Source organism: Anas platyrhynchos, chromosome 3, assembly GCF_047663525.1.
Source record: "Anas platyrhynchos isolate ZD024472 breed Pekin duck chromosome 3, IASCAAS_PekinDuck_T2T, whole genome shotgun sequence".
NCBI lineage: Eukaryota > Metazoa > Chordata > Aves > Anseriformes > Anatidae > Anas > Anas platyrhynchos.
In genome coordinates this window covers 95,335,187-95,352,849 of record NC_092589.1, presented here as the reverse complement: position 1 = coordinate 95,352,849, position 17,663 = coordinate 95,335,187, and the positions used below count along the sequence as shown (strand labels likewise).

General features: G+C 38.8%; 1 protein-coding gene across 14 annotated transcripts in view; it reads right to left on the bottom strand.

Annotated features, from left to right (window-relative positions):
* Window positions 1-17,663, bottom strand: part of HMGCLL1 (3-hydroxy-3-methylglutaryl-CoA lyase like 1) — a 139,993-nt gene that overhangs the window by 88,607 nt on the left and 33,723 nt on the right. For 6 of the 14 annotated variants that reach the window (XM_027455087.3, XM_027455085.3, XM_027455086.3 and 3 more), the window contains exon 1: window positions 762-991. The exons of 1 other annotated variant lie outside the window; for it this stretch is intronic. In XM_027455087.3, coding sequence (XP_027310888.2) covers window positions 762-866 — 105 coding nt within the window. In that variant the 5' untranslated portion in view covers window positions 867-991. Of the gene's footprint in view, window positions 1-761; window positions 994-17,663 lie in introns of those variants that run through there. 7 more of the 14 variants (XR_005264537.2, XM_072036353.1, XM_027455083.3 and 4 more) reach the window with 5 other exon arrangements.

Here is a 17,663-nt window from a genome sequence, read left to right as displayed (position 1 = left end):
CTCTTCCACTACAGCTGGCTTTCCCTTTCCTTCATTTCTTCCCTTCCAAAGCTATGATGAGCAGAGTCATACCCTATGGCGTTTGCTTGGCCATCTGCCTAGGTGCCTCCTCATCCCATGTCCTTTTCCACCCCCCAAGTATTTCCACCACAAGTATTTCCACACGTACTCAGAGGCGATGCAGGATGGCGAGCCCCCACCTCTACTCTCCCTGCACATGCCCACCACTACCAGGAGCTCAGCAGGCCATGAGTGGGTAAAATTGTTCTGGAGGCGTTGGTGGCTCTGGCTCTGCCTTTTGGCAGCAGCCCTGCAGACCCCAAGGTCAGTGCAGAAGGAGGGCAGGAGGTGCTCCAGCAGAGGGGCTCCCCTTCATTATGGGACACACTTTAGGGGCCCCGGGGTGCTGGCAGCAGCTCGGGGGCTCTGCAGGATGCTCAACTTGACTCGAGCTTCAGAAACACGAGCTCAGGGCAGCCGTGACCATAGCGCGGCTCGCCGACATTTTGCTCACCCCACAATGTCACAGCTGCTCCGCTTGTCCCACATGGGCCTATAAGGGGGGCAGAGGGGACACACACACACGAGTGGCTTTCCATTAACACCTCCTCACCCCTATCCCTGGCTCCCCCAGCGAGGGGCTGCGACCCCCGCCCTGCCGCGCACCGCAGCCGCTCCCCTGCCTCCCCCTGGCGGCCGCCGCGCCGCCCCCGGCCGCCCCCCTCCCACCCCTTCACCCACCCCTAGGCTCGGGGCGGTACCTGCCCGGGCTGCGGCGGGGGGACCGGCTCCCCGATCCACGGCTGCTCCTTGAGGAGATGCTGGTAGCTGAGGCAGTGCTTCAGCGCCGACGGCACCGTGCCCATGGTGGGGCGGCCGGCCGCAAGGTCAACCGCAGCCGGCAGCGGCCCGGCCCCGAGCAGCGGCGCCTGCGAATGGCGGAGGGCGGGAGCCCGCACCCCCGCCGCGCCCCCACCCGCGGCCGCTGCGGCAACCGCCGCCTCTGCCGGCCGGCAGCCGCCACCATCGGCCTCTCCTCACCTGAGGAGCTCGGCCGGAGCCGCGGCTGCCCGGCGTTGCGGGGAGGGAGCCGCTGGGGAAACACGGGGACCCCGCGGGGGAGGCTGCGGGGAGCAAGCGTGGGGGCACCTGAACCCCCTTGGGAGTGGGCGCAGCCTGAGCTCTGCGTGCTTTCCGCAGGGCCAAGGGAAGGGACAGGGCTGCTGGGAGGGATCGTGGGGCTGTGCAAGGTGTTTGGGATAAAACCTGGCCCGTTTGGGATGAAACCTGGCCCTCTCGGGATAAAACCTCGCCCCTCGGTCGGTCGTGGGGCAGCAGGTCTTCGTCGAGGCTTTCTGTGCACGCCTGTGCTTGTGGTAGTTTGGGTGGCAGGTACTGGGAGCAAACGCAGTATTGTTCAGGCTTTAACATGTCTCAGAAGCAGCAGGTTGTATTTTGTCATCTTCAGCACTCAGTGTGTCAGCCAACTTTCCAGGCTACTCGCAAGTGAAACACCGTATGCACTGGAAATTGTTTCTGGATTGATTCCTTTTCCTGGGTATTAATGAGTTCTTAATTTCACTAAACCTTTCCTTCTGTCATTTTCTGCAAGACTACCAGATTTACAGTTAAGTCTGTGTTTCCATCCTTTGCTGATAGGCATGATGCACTTGAAGCACTGCCTTTTTTGCTGTATTGCAGTTCGAGCTTGCTCTTCTGCACATCAAAACCCTTCCCTGTTTCTGTTCCCATTGTAAACCAAACCTAGATAGCATTTGAAGGGCTGGGAAATTTTGCTCTTCAAGCATCATCACAGCTCTAAAGAAATGAAATATTTAAAGTACAATTTTTAAATTTATTTTGAAATGGCACTAGTGGGCATCTCTAATGTAAGTGCAAATCTGACCACAAGAAAGTGACAAGGTGTTGACTGTGATCTAAGGTAGTTACTATCTTCTTCTGGGAAAAAAAAAAAAAATGTATCTTCAAAATTCTTACATTTTAACAGTTCAAAATTCCACTAATTACATGATGACTCCAGCTTCATGATAATACCCATTATAAGCAAGTCATACTTAGCCATCAAACTGCTACCTTCTCCAAATTAAATCCCTCTCATATCCCTGCTCCTTAGCATAACCAAACATATTGCAAGATTTGAATGTTGTTCTTGTAGGGCTTAAACCTTCAATGTACTCTGCAATGCTAAGTCCCCTGTCAACATTTTCTGACACAAATCTGCTTTAAGACTCAGATTGCCACCAAGTATGCTGAAAAGGAGCATCTCTAGCTGAAATCCTAGTGTTGTTGGGCAAAGAAGGAAAACACAATAATGATACATTAAAAGATTATACCAAATAAAATTTCTTCTTTTTTTTTTTTTTTATTGCACCTCTAATTCTCCCTGAAATCACTTAATCATTTCTTTTTTTCATCCTTGGCAATTCTGCACTGAATTTTTCAAGTGGTTCTAATTATACGTAGGCAGTTGCCTCAAAATCAGGAGACATACTTGTGTGAGTACAATACTCATCTGAAACTCTGTGTTTCTTAGGAGAAGGGCATGATGATCTATCTATTGAAAAAGCACTGTGTTAAAAGCTGTAGAACTACAGCAAATTGTTATTCCTGAACAAGAGTCACGTGGAACAGCACAATGTGAAAGTAGCTCTGAGCAGAGTGTGTCTTAGGCAGGCATAATCATGCTAATGCTGTTCTTTAGTTGCAGAGGCTAAAAAAAATTATTGAACCCTACCTTATGTGTCAACCTCAAGGTAGTTATGGTACCATATGCTGCTTAACCTCATCTAGTTTCAGTGGTAGTACCAGCATTTTTTGCAAAATCATGTGAAGAACAATGGAGACTTCTGGCAGATCTGGCTGTGAGAGCACATGGGCCTCTCGTGGTCTGGACCTTTATATACCCTGTGCTGTTCCTTATTTTGATTCTGCATATTTTTTTTCAATGGCATTTTGGAACAACTTCAGTTTACTAGAACACATGGAAGGACTCAGATGTGTTTAGTGCTACATCAGGATAGTGAATAGAAATTGCATATGACTGGCTTTTGGATTTCCATCTGTCTCTTAAATCTATTTATCATTCTGATACTCCTCTGAATCTATCCTTGTCATTGGCTCACTATATTTTGGTTAAAGGTTTTAAAATGTTTATTGAAAGGAATGCTTTTCACTAAAATAAATAATCTCTCAAAGAAATCATGCCACCAAGTCTACCAGATGGGAAGAACAGGCACATTTGTGTAAAACACAGAGAAACTTCAAATATTACCACAAGAGATGTTGCTGTATTGGTTATTGTTCCCATGCAATTACACAGGTAGCTGGCAGCCAGATCATTAGAAGTGGAAACATGAAACTGTTGGATTTCCTGCAATGTGACACAAACCCTTGGCCAAGAGAGGCATGGTAAAAATAGGTCAATCATTTACAAGCATCTAAAAGAAAATAAGAAAGTTGTTTAAAGAGTGATTTGATGACAGCAAGAAGGACAGAATCAGAAGCAAGGGAGCTATTCATACCGCTGATAATCATAAGTGCCAAACTGGCAAGCAGCCAAGGTGCCTACTAGGCAGGGATCAAAGACACATATGGTGAGTCTCAAACAACAAATAAGCCATAGAGTTCTGGCAAGCATTGCAGGCATAATATGCTCCAGCCTTGACAGAGAAGATGAGGGCTAAAGAAAAAACAACTGAGCTACCAATATTGGATGATACCTCAGGGAAAGCAAAGCTTTCATCATTTCAGTTTTATTGGAGAAAAATGCAGATAACTTCTCACATATGGTAGGTCTGGTTGATCTAAATTGATGGGAAGTGTAACACGATGTTAGAAAAGATTCTTTACAGTTGTGGCAGTAAATCAGTGTTCCATTAGCAGCGGCATCATTCAGAGACAGCATTCTTCAGAGAGGTAGTAATAGATTTACTTTGCCAAAGTAAGGCTGCACCCCAGGTGATAGACACCTGGCATTTGAAACAGACATAATCAGGAAGAAAGTCCAAGTTACATCTTGCCAGATGTTGAATGCTGTTCTTTTCTATCCTTTCCCTAATTCAATCAGATAGCAGTGTTTTTGCCAACTAGGTCACAGTATAAAACACGCAAACGACAACAACAACAATATTAATTTTATTCTAGTACTACTAAGAAGTATTAAATAAAAGGGGAATTCTGTGACCTTAGACCTAGTTTCATAATCACAGAAGTTGTTCATCTATACACAGAATCACAAAATAAATGACTTGTACCATAAGTTATGTTATTTTGTATTTATGAAGGACACTGCTTTTGACATTGGTAAGAATGGTACTCTGCAACCTTTTGGGTGCTCTCCAAAGTGTCAGCTCTACATAGGTAAATGTAATTGTTATGAAGCTTATCAAAAACAAACAAACAAAAAACAGAGAATTATGGCAGGAACTATTTATGGGTTACATTTTCCATTTGAGATATTTCTGTAAATGGAAACCAAATATGCCTTTTGTCTGACTCCATCTTTTAGGCTGTAAGTTCTTCGTCTCAGTGGCTTGACCTACTACGCAGCATTATCAGGAGAAACAACGAGCCAATTCCTGAATGGATTCTCAAGATGCTATTATAATATTTAAGAAAATATTTCTTTTTCAGAGCAAGTATTTTGCCTACCATTATGTAGCCTATGTTTCCATCTCTGTTTTTCACATAAATGCAGCTGGTATCTCCCTCTCCACCCAGTTTTTTCTGCCAATAAATACTGATGTTATTATTTTTTTATATATGGCGTATAAGCTGGAATAGGCAGTAACCTCTGATTTCCTTCCTCCCTTTATGCTATTAAGAAACAGAAAAGCAGTATTGACTGTCTGTGCGGCCAGATTTCTTGTTCTTCCAGTAAGCATTCCCTTCACATCACTTGGTACAAAGAGAAACTTTAAATCATCCTTAAGAACTATTCACTGACTGATGACAGAGATGCTGGGATGACTTTTATGCTAGATCCATTTCTTCACAAGTACAGAGCATTTATTAGAGTTGAGTCAAAGTATGGCAAAATAATCACCTAGCAAGTGTATCTGCACTGCTTTCTGGGGACAGTGCTTTCCAACAAGGAAAAAAAAAATTAAAGATGCGCCTTTTCTGTTTTATCATAGGCAACAATTATATTTTAAATACTTATTTCAGGAACAAATTAACCATATTCTACTATATGCATATGAATCTACTCACTCTCAAGACCCACACGTAACTCCTCAGATGTAGATAGCTGTATTAGCTACATTTAATTAAATAAATCCTAATCCAGATAACATTATTAAGTCCATTACATTGTCACTTCATTCAACTCTATATCTGGTTTCTACTTTTGCAGACAGGGAAAGTCTCAAACCAGCATACTTGGCAAACATGTTGCTGGCTTCAGAGAAAGGGTCACCATGAAAGATAGAAGTGGACTGAACTTACAGCAGGATGATATCTACGAAATGAAATTGTCTATGTCAGGTTTTGTGATTTTGGTAAGAGATGGATAGAGGGTTTTTTGTTTGTTTTGTTTTTTTACGTGTAGTAAATTTGATTTTAATAATAGAATGCAATGTTTATTTGGAAACAACATGCGCAAGTTTATCATCCTAGTTTTTGTCAACATCCTGTTACAGAAAGGTGCAAATGAAATACAAATAGGAATGCAATCTGCATATAGAGGTATATAATCTCATTGTATAATGCAAAAGATATGGTGCCAAACTTGATTGGTTGAGTGGTAATAGCTTTGAGGTAGGTAGATAAAAGAGATAAGTAAACAGTGTGTCCCTCCTGCAGGCTATCAGAGCTGGGTGCAGTTTCATCATTAAGGGGAGGGAAGACAAGATGGAATAGGACAGGAGTGTTTCTGGGAAGCCTGGATAGTCCAAGGAACCAGGTACTTAGGCAATGAAACACAAGACAAATAGAGATTGATGAGTTGCTAACTTGATGGTTATTTTATTACAAACTGTAGGATCTAATAAACTAATATCTAATATGCATCTTCTCTATTTCAAACTTTTCTAGCAAGTGACAATGAATTAGACACCATCTAATAATGCACAAATATACATTGGCAATAAGAATCAAAAGTCAGATTTTAGTATTCTTTTTAGTGTTATTCTTCTAATTGCTATGTTCATATACAAAAAATATTTTGTGAGCATACGCAGTATAACTATATTTGATTTTTTTGTTTAGGCATTGGCCATATAACTGTCTTTAAAACTGGTTTGGTGTGCACTGTTTGCTATGTCCCCAGCATTACAGTGTTCCAGAGCAACAGTAAGTTTATATTCTGGTACAGTGACTTGTCTGTTACTAGAACTTTTCTATTTCTTCTCTGTCACCAACATTACTAGGACCAAAAATACAGAAAAAAAAAAAAAATCCGGTGCAGTACAAACTTGCCTCCTAACTTGCCAACCAAAAAGCAGGTGCCTCTGTAGGCAGAGGTGTTACTGAACAGACAAACATTATCATCAAAGACCAGAGTTTACTGTGGTAGCTATATAAAACAGGAATCATTGATTCCAAGAGGATTAACGTAGCATATTTTCAAAAACTTGAAATGTTCTAAACAACAATTACTGAAAAACACAATAGAAGATGACAGCTAAGTGGATCAATTTTGCTTTTCTGAAATCTAATGTCCAAACCATAGTTTTATTTGCATATTTCATTAAAAACATATTCCAAAACCAGAGTAAGGAGAGTTACTCCATGGACCTTTATTTTTTTCCACCTTTACTCAGAACTCTAAGAATGTGTAACAACTTAAGCCTTAGGTATTAAATGTTGGAGATACACTTTGTTATAACACAGACTAAAGGTGTACACTTAGCCTCAGGAACATTTTTGTTGTTGTTTAGAGTGCTTAAAGACATGAACTTTCATTTAAAAAGATCTACCATCTACTTCTACAGCTACCATCTACTGAATACATTTGTACATGTGTATAACAGGATATGTTTTGATATAATTTACAATTTTTATTTTTTTTAACTTTATGTTAATTCTGAATTTGCTAGGGTTCCAAAGTCTTTGTATTCTCTGTAAATTTTCCAAGCATTCTCTGAAGATTTTTATTGCATTCTTAAGTTACTAATACACGCTCAGTTCTATTAACTCCACTTTAAATTACTTTCACTCCAATTAAAATTACAGTGGTGGAAAAGACAGAAATAACACATCTTGTGTAGACATTTTCTGTTCCTTAGAGCAAAATTTTGCATGGTAAAAAGCATGCTTGCCAAGGTAGTCTCCTCATGTTTAATATGGCAGTGGTATTTTTCAATTTACTTCATATCATTTTGCCTAAACAATGTGTAATTAAAAATGCATATCACAGTAACGAAGTGCAGTTGTTAAACTATCAACATAGCAAAAGCTTTTGGACAAAATATGACTAAATAATGAAAAATAAATTGAAATAGTGTGTAATGGGGAAGAAAAACAAATATCACATGCACCATAATACAAAGTAATCTGAGATCATCAAGTAAATGTGTGCATCATTTATTTCTTCCATTTCTGTTTGTATTTAACTTCAGAGTCAGATTGCAGTTTTCAGCTGTGTCCTGTGATCTTAAATCCTCTTTGGTAGCATGCATAAGTTAAGACAAAAGATTGTATTTTTTGGCTTCAATAGCAAAAACTGAATCAAGCAAATGAATGCTGTAACTCTAGAGGAAAGGATCACATAGGAAACACTGGAATGATATTTACATTCAGAGATTCCCCTTTCAGCATAATGGTAGCAACAACAAGTTAAAATAAAACACTTGGAAAAACTGTAGGGTTTTTTATGTCTACTTTTTCACTGCACCACTAATGTAAGATGTTATCACATAAAAACTCATGTGCACTATTTCATATTGCTGTTGCAGTAACAAACACTTTCTTGAGTCCAAAGCATCTGAAACAAATGCATATCTGTAAGGAAAATAATACCCTTAAATGAAAATATTGATGCCATGTTGTGAAAGAGAACAACATTCTTTTTCATAACAAGAATGTCATTTGCAGTATCAGCTACTCCACTCTATCCTTAATGATTTCTTTCCCCCAGTTAAAAGACAATTTGCCTCCAAAGCAGATATTAGTATTACCAATGACAAGGGGATTTGTTTCACATAGAAGGACTGGAGGGGTTTAAGGTCTGTGTGTCAGCCGTCTTACGGCAACACAGAAATTAGCTTTCTTAAGAAAATTAGCAATTTTTTAATCTTTCTGATCATAAAGAATGGTTTTAAAATGTAATAGTGTGCTCCTAGTACAGCAGTGTGCTGATTTTGGCTGGGGTGGCATTCTCTTCATGGTAGTTTGTGTGGTGCAGTGTTTCAGGTTTGTGATGCAGACAGCATTGATAATACACCCGTGTTTTACCTATTACTGTATATATGGCATCATGCTCAGCAGTAAAAGCTGCCTGAAAGGAGGAAAAGGGGCAGGTGTTTGGAGAGATTGTGTTTGTCTTCCCAAGAAACCACTACATGTGACAAGTCCTGCTTCTCTGGAAGTGGCTGAACACCTGCCTGCCAATGGGAAGTAGTGAATTAATCCCTTGTTTTGCTTTGCTTAGTTCTGCAACTTTTGCTTTGCCTATTAAGCTGTCTTTAGCTCAACCCACAAGTTTTCTCCTTTTTACCCTTGCGATTCTCTCCTCCATCCCACTGAGGGGGAGTGAACGAGTGGCTGTGTGGTGCTCAGGTGCCTACCAGGGACAACAGATACAGCAGTCTGTCTGCAGAAAATTAAAATACGTATGGATAGCACTAGTCAATTCCTACTTTAGGCATTTAAATTAGGCATTGCAACATTTATAAGACTTTAGAGCAATTTAGACTGCCTATTAGCTGCATATTTCTGCAGAGTCAGTGGAGAGAGCGAGGGGTCCACAACACTCTCAGGGAGTTATTTGGAGTAGCTTAGTTTTAGACATGCTTCTCCACTGTAACGAAGGAAGCTTAGGTGGATCTTCTAGGCAGTGCAGCATGTCCACATAGTGAACAGGTAGCCAGTAAGCTTTGGTCAGCAGGAAACATCAAGCACAGAACAGCCATGAAGTTCCTGGCTCAGGGTTTGAGAAGCCTTGAGACTACTGAGCCCACACTTCCCATTTCCTAGGAGAGAATCCTAAATGCCAAACCAAATGTTGACACTGGATCACTGTACAGCCAGGAATTTGAGTAATAAGGAATTAAAAACAATGCATAGAGTATTTCTTTAAGTTCTACAGTGATACATTAGTTCTGACTTTTCTTTGACCTTTAAGTATTGCTGGTCCTAGTACGGAGAGACGCTTAAAGATCTATAACTCCCCTTGAGGATGACAGGTAAATAGACTTTTGGACTTAAGGCTATTCTTTACTGTTTTTGTAAAAAGCTTTTTTCCTCACCTGCTCATACAGAATTTCCATTAAAATTTTTGAGGTGTTTCACATGATGTTAAGGATCATGATTTGACACAATGCCTTGATTATTATAAATCAGATTTGTAATTCAAAGCTCAAGGAGAGCTATCAAAGATGTGCAGTACTATAGTGTTAATGGAGGTGGTTTGAGTTCTTACACTCCTCTTTCAGTGGGACCTCTGAGGAACAAAAAGGAAGGTAGCCATGGAGCACCAGAAGACCTAACACAAACAGCAGAGGCAGTATTGTATCCACAGAGGCAGTAGCACAATGTGTAACAGAAAGAAAGAGAAGATTTAACTTGCTTTTTCAATGGGTCCCAGAGAGACTTTGCCTCTTCCAGCCTCATTAGCATCCATTTTCTGCTTTTTGCCATAGTGTTGTCACCGCACATGTTGTCGGGACAATGAACTTGTGTTCCCATTGTAAACACAGTGGCGTTTACCCATGGTAAATCTGTGCCTGAAGTAGTGACCACTGTATTTAAGTTGCCAAAGCTTTCCCATGACAGAAGTATGTCCAACTATTTCTAAAAGCACAGACATCTCCATGTCTTATAGTATGACTTTGGAGCTTAGCAGTAGGACAGCCTGGAGTCAGGAACATGCCTTCTGTTGTTCTGGTGAACATCGATTTAATTTCTAAACTGTTGAGAAAAGTTTTTTGTTTTGTTTTGTTTTGTTTTTGTTTGTTTTTTTTTTTTGCTATTTTTTGCTTCTTTATGTTTGCTAGGGGCTAACAGCTAAGCAGTTTAATATTTTGTTTGAGCAGATTTTGTTCTTGCATGTTGCTCTGGCATGGGAAACTGCTGATCCTACATCTGGAGCCCACACAACACAATTCCTGCCATTGTTCCACAACAAACAAACTCTCAAAGAGTGAAACTTAGTAAGTAAGACACTGGAAAACTGTTCTGGAATGTACATAAAACTTCATTCTTTAGGGCTTCAGACAATCTCTTATTAGGTCTTAGGATGAGACCTCCTTAATAGAGAAATAATCCAACATCTGCCTACTGTAAGGGTTTTTTGCACCTTTGTCTAAAACATCTGGTGCTGGCTACCATCACAGACAGGATGTGGTGCTTCATAGATTAAATGTCTGATTCTTGTTTTTTATAGTAAGGATAGAAAGGCCATAGAATGCTAATTCTCAGAATACTAGCTCTGAAGGTATTTTGTTGTGCCTGTGGACTATTTATTTCTACTAAAATAATTATGTCCAGCAAGAGATCATCCTGCTAACACATTAGGGGTTAATTATGATGACACAAAAATATAGCAATACTTGCCTGCTTGTCTTGAGCTTAGCTGTATCCAGGCATAACATAAAACATTGTCCCTATCCCAATTTATCAAAATGACGAAAGAAAGCAAAATACAGACAGGGAAAGGTAATCAGAAAAAAATCCTCTTTAAAAGCCTTTCATTGACAAAAATGATACAGAATAGCCTGCTTCTTTTAGACACAAATACCTAGGAACAAGTTGTAAACAAGGAATAAAAAGTCTCATTGTTTTCTGTTATCTGTGTCATGACTAGATTTTATGAATGAGCACATTAGCTATGAAGGGGTAGATGCATTGCTGAAAACCTTTTAAGAAAACCAAGAAATAATCTCTGTTTTCTCTAGTTAGATCTCAGAGTGAATCATTTTTATGGCATTTCAACAGTGATACGCTAGGAAGAGAATAAGATGGGACCTTCTAAAATGGAAGGAGATCAAAGTCAAGCCCTAAGAGCAGGGAAATAGATGGAGTCCCCAAATCATGAGGCAGAGTTTTAACCAGAGAGGACACTAATGATATGTGCTAGTCATGACTCAGAGCAAGAGTGAATGAAGTCAGCAATCAATGAGATAGACATAATCAAAATAAGTGGCCTATGATTTTAAGTATTACATAAGCAACTCTACCAAAAATGGAAAATTAGAAAAGAAGGTGTTTCAGAAGTATCTCTAAACATTAATATGTCTTGCTTAAAAAGATTGTGTAGCTGCTCTGAGAGAAAAAGAGGAGGGGAATATAATTGAAAACATATTTCCTGAGGAATTATATCTGAAAACAGTGATTCAGCTTTTAAAAACAAACTGCAAATTATATTCCCATCCCATTAAGAAAGCAAATGATTCCTTTGATTCTTAACACATGTCATCATGACAAAACAGAAAAGTATGACTTTTTAACCAAGGTTAAAATTGAGTATGTCACGTTTTTCCCTTATAGCATAAAAACAAGAATGAATTTCATGGCAGGCAGAACATTTCAAAATGACAGAAATATTTTAATTCTAATACATATTTTGGGAACTCTCAACTAGTAGGGATTATTATCTTTGCATATCACAAAAGCTAAGAGTTTACCAGAATTCTAAGGACTAGTGACAACATGCATGAAAGGATAGCTAAGAACAAAAGGCTAAAAATATAACCAGTATTTGTACAGTTGATGCTTGGAAGGATACTTTTCCTTAAAGGCAGATTTAATTTTTGATCACTGCCTGATTTTATACGATAACCAATGGACTGTAGATCCTGAGACAGGTTACTTAGCAGCTAGATCTAAGACTTGATGTATTTGTATCTTAATGTATATGTAGAAGTATCTCAATACATATCTTTGATGTGAACAAAACACATCATCCACATCAATATACAATTCTATTTATTTATTTCAATTAGCCAGCACCAGAATATTGATTGGGCTGTAACTTCAAAGACTTGATTGCTCCCTTTTATAGTGCCATAACTAAGCCCTTCCATCTCTACCACCACAAAAGATAAGGCTAGATACAATAGCTGAAATGATAGTAAGCATGACAACTTGAGCAACACTTATTCAGCTCTGATTTCACAATAGGTAACATGTCACCTAGCAACAGCAATACAAGGGCAAGAGAGATGATGTCAGAAAACAATAAAGTTGATGGATTTGTGGCTATGATGAAACCAACTTTCTCCTAAAGGGCTACCCAGCAGTAACTATATAAAGAATATCTAGGCAACAAGGGAAAACTGACTTCATACAAGATATGACCCCAGACTTTGATAGCAGTTCATCTTTTATGGGGCGCTGTGGGATAAGTAAGAACACCCTATTGCTAGTGTAGCTGTGCAGGAGGAGGATTGTTGGCTAGAAGCTGATAGTTGGCTTGGCTCTCCTTCATAGCTATTACTGGTACACTGGTCTGTACAGAGATATACCATCAAAGTCTGTTGTCATGACTTTTGCTGCCAAAACACAATGTTAATGCCAAAGGACTCTTTTTTTGGCGTCAGAATCAGAATTGGGATTTTCCCTATGGGAAAAAAAAAAAAAACAAAAAACAAAAAAAAAAACACACTTTATTTTTCCCATACAATGAGAAACACTGAAGTCCCATGTAATGACATATCATTTGGCCTTTGTGCAGGTGTTGCATGTAGGATCTGGAGGAAGACAAGTGGCCAGATGTTCCTTACTCCTCGTAACCTGGCCTACCCCAACATGTCCCCACTGATACATCCATAATAGATGCAAAGCACACCTTTATATAAAGCACAATACACTGTCACCCATACTTCCTTACTCATCACTGTATTAAAACCAGTTATAGCATTAAACCTGAGAACTTATATGAAACTTCTGCCACAAAAGGCTCAAATATATCTTACAATATCAGTGAATGATGATCTAAACAGTGAAAAATAAGTGAACCCCATCATATCTACCCTGGAATTTCATACTGCTGCCTATTACTGCAGTGTCTGAATGCTTCCCACATAGAATCAGTAACAACAGCAATGTCTTTACTGTAACAATGATAATGATAATAATGATGATGATAATATGATGATAAGATAGTCCCTTTGAGTTGGATTTTTTTTTTGAGATGCAAGATTTTAGTCATTAATTTTTTTTTATATGGATATATAAATGCTAATACTGTTAGTGCTACTGTGGCTGTGATGGTTTAAGGATATGCACAAGTCTGTAGGCAGCAGCTACATGTATATTTTTATTGAGATTAGTCAGTATATTTGAAAAAAGATCATTCTTTGGGCACATGAATCCCTCCAAAAGTGCTTCAACTTTTTTGCTACAGGGACAGGGAGGACTAGTTGAGAGATTTGGTGTTTTTATGAGAGAAGGACAAATAATGGTTATGAATATTGTTCTCCAGCAGTAAAGTTTCTTCAGAGAAGGATTATGTTAGTAGAATGAAAAGTTTAACATTAGGAAAAGAAAAAGAAATCAGTTTTGTCTAGTCATACCAGATTATCTGGTAAGACAAGCACAAACCTTGGTTCCTCTGGAATATGATCCTGTAGATTTCCATGTGTTCCTGTTAATTTAATGCCTTGTATGTACTTTTACAGCTGGATTCATGAGCTGAAGCTGTTAAATTTAATTTCTAGCAAGCTAAATAGCTTACGGTCTAGTTTTATTATTCATATTTCTGAACCTTAAGCAATAAGACATTGCCTGTAGGGATGTGTTAAACCAACACATGACTAATCTGCCCCACGAGAGCATGAGTAAAGGAGGGGCCATGTATCCACAGCTGATCCCCAATGACTTTTTCTCATTATTCTTGCAGACAAAATAGTATCATTTTAAAATTAGTGCAATAATAGAGAATAAAGCTTGGTGACTAACCTGATGAACTGTTTAAAAAATTTAATAAAGCAAAACAAGACTGAAAGATAAAGTGGGCTGGAACAACTCTTCTTGGTATCATTCTTCACATCTGACAGAGTCACCTGCTGTGAAAGGAGATAAAGGACATTTCCCACTGAGATGTAAACTTTTTAGACCCTGATCTGCAAGTCGCCAAATGTGGCAATCAGTCTGAGGTAGGCCTTGCTCACCAACAGGAATCTATTTTAAATTATTGTGGAATTTTGCAGACACATACTGTTTTGGATACCTATATTAATCTTAATGATAAAGTATATTTTCTCAAATAAAGCTCCAGTCATTCTTTAAAGCAAGCATTCTCTCTTACGTTTTAACTCCACTTATGTATTCCTCAGCAAAATACCTTTTATGCATGTTTTTCTCATGAAAAATGACAGGCAAACTATGGATATGTTATTTGATCTATGATTTATGCTCCAAATTACAACTGCTTTCAATTTGATACACTTTTTTAAGGCAAAGGCCTCCTTACATATCAAGCCTCCATCAGATGAATCCTTCAGAGACTTGCCACTCAAGTTTGAAGGATTTCAGCAAATTTGGCAGCCTTCACTGAAGAGAGGCTCTGGCCGGTGATAACCATGGTGTGGCAGATCAGAAACAAAGTGCAATGGGGAGGCAATCTGGGGGTGGCTGCTTAGCACATGTCTGCAATTTATTTACTCTTACCAAGGTGCAGCCAGTTCTCCAACATTGTAAACTGGCCTCTTACTGTGAGGCAAAAGCAACAAACCTGAAAACAGCAAACCACCATAGCATGTGAACAATATAAAATTGATACCAAGCCTGAAATGTGTATGTTTAATGTTAGCTTAATAAAATGCAACTGTACAACTGTGCTGCTTCAGGACTCTGTTTTGTGAGGTGCTGAGCACTACTAACTTAAGACACATAATATTTTTAAATGTGGAGCTATACAGAGCAAAAAGAAAGGCATTTCATTATGTTTCTGGTCTGGATACCCAAAATAACAGTGCTTGAATGAACACCCCAGAATCCTTATATGCTAGTTTTATATGAATGCTAATGAAAATTAAAAGGTCAGAGTTAAAAGCCTTCAACACCTCAAATGCCTGTACAGATTCAGTGTTACTGCCATTTCATTCTGTAGAACAACACTGTGTCAACTAAAAATACATTAGCTATATTGCTTAACATAAATTTAGAAACCTAAATAAATGTAGCAGCTCCCACATAGAAAGGATACATATTTATTCCAATTGGATTTCATAAGCATGTAACTTGAGGGATTATGCACAATGTATACTAAATTGGAAGAAATAGTTCCTTCTCTATTCGTGTGAAAATGTGCTAGATTTGTATTTCCAATAATATAATTTCTAATGAGAAAATTTGCATAAACACACACACACACATGTTGAGGTGTACCTTTTATTATTAATACTGAGACATGAGTTTGCACAACATTCATGTATATTTCCACCAGCCTTTAAAAATTGACATATTTACATCTCCAACATCTAAATTATGTACAGCAAACTATTTGACTGACAAGCAAAGCACCAGAAAACCAAGGAACCCTCCTTTATAAATATTTGCAACAATAAGTCTCTTTTATGGCTTCTTCACAATTATGTATCTGGCAAATGATTCAAGTTCGTAAACATGGATGCCCGATATTTTTAAGCATTTTAGTGAATGAGACATTTGTATGGGGCTAACAATTATGAAATATAAGGTGATACATGGTTTGTAGAGGATTGGCAGATGAATGAGACTGTGACCCATGCCCATCTAGAAAGGCTGTTTGCTATAATTACCTAACAAGTAGCATTGGTTTAAGGTTACCATAAAGATAAGCAGCTTAAGGTCCTCTGCAATTTAAGCTCTGCCCTGAGCTCTGTCGCAACAGCTTCTTTTTATTTTCTAATGAGCAAAACAGAAAGGAAAGAAAGAGCATCCATATATATCATCCCATCTTACTTGCTTAAGTATGTATGTTGCATCATGCAGCAAGGTGAAACAGCTGTTCTGTCTATTATCTCATGTTGTGCATGTGACCATGAAGAGTGTCAAAATTGATAAGGTCATGAAGATCTGATCTCATTCTGGGGATCATCCCCAGTGCTTTTGTTTATCCAGCAATTAACAATATTGTTCTTTTGTAAAGCCATATTCTGGTCCTGAAGCTTCCTGTATTGCTACAGTGAGAACTGATTTTCTTGGCTCCCAGCAAGGTCAAAAAGGAAAAAAATGAAGTCTTCCAAATGTAAAAAGATGAACCACAAAAGTATTAAACCGACATTTTTCTATTTTTCCTCTATTATTTGTATTTTGGAAGGGTATTTTATTTTGGTTATTATTTTTCACAACAAAGTAAAACTAAAATACTGAATCTATCCATAATTTCAAAAGCCTGAATTGGAATTACAACATATACAGCAGCAGGCAGTTCAGAAAACTGGCCTTTTTAAACATTTCAGAATGGCTGGAAATATCATCTGCCAAAAGCACATGGAACACCTCTTAAACAGACGCAGAACAGTATGCTACAAAGGACACTGAATTCAAGTGCCCTTTAAAACAGTTATCCAGCTTTAAATACAAGCTGAAGTGAAAGCCAAAAGACATTCATAAGACCGAAACACCACAGCTTGGACTTCCTCATACTGTGTGCTAAGGAAAAAAATGGATTGTAAAAAGTCATGAGCTGAGCTTCCATTGACCTTTGCTCTGCCTTCTTAACTCTGAAGAGCGCAGTGCTTCAGGACTATAGATAACCATAATCATGCTTCAAGAAGAGATAGTCCAGATTCATAATACCTGCTAGTATGCTAACAGAGGGAAAAAAAAAATCAAAACCTCAAAGGTATTTCCACTCTATAATTAACCACAACAAAGTGGCTTAGGAATAACATTTCTTTTTGACAACAGAATTTTATTTTTTTTTCTAAGAGTATTGTTGCTTTATGCAGTAAAGCAGTTCTGCTCTGTTAGTTTCACTGAAAAAGTACAGGAGGCTCAAAGGTGGAAAATCATCCTTGTTTTGGCAGACCAGGCTCTTTACCGTGGGTTGAGAGCACAGTCCTGACAGCAAAGTCTTGTTTTTCCAGAGCTCATTTTGGAAGGAAACGGAATAGCATGCTCCATTTCTAACCCTTTCTATTTTTCCTTACTTCTTTGCCCTTTTCCAGCCTCCAGTTGCAAGAAATTTGGGTACAGCTCACGCAAGCTCTACTCCCTGTTGAATTAGTGTAACTCCTGCTGGCTCACAACAGCAGAAGCAAACATGGTATGATGATCTCCACTGAGGTCCCAAAGCACTGTTTTGAAGTTTCTTCTGTCATAACTGAAGTTTGCAGAAAATCCAGAAAAAAAAAAAAAATCACATCCTACTTTTTTTCTAGCTATATTGTTGATACCAACTTACCAAATAGGTTCATGCAAGATAGAGTCATGCATATGTGCAAGACTGCAGCTTAAACATATCCAAACATGTCCAATTCATGTGATCACTGCAGATAAAAAGGCAACTGTCTACTGCCTTTTTTGAGAAAAAACAGAATCTACTGTTTTTTTAA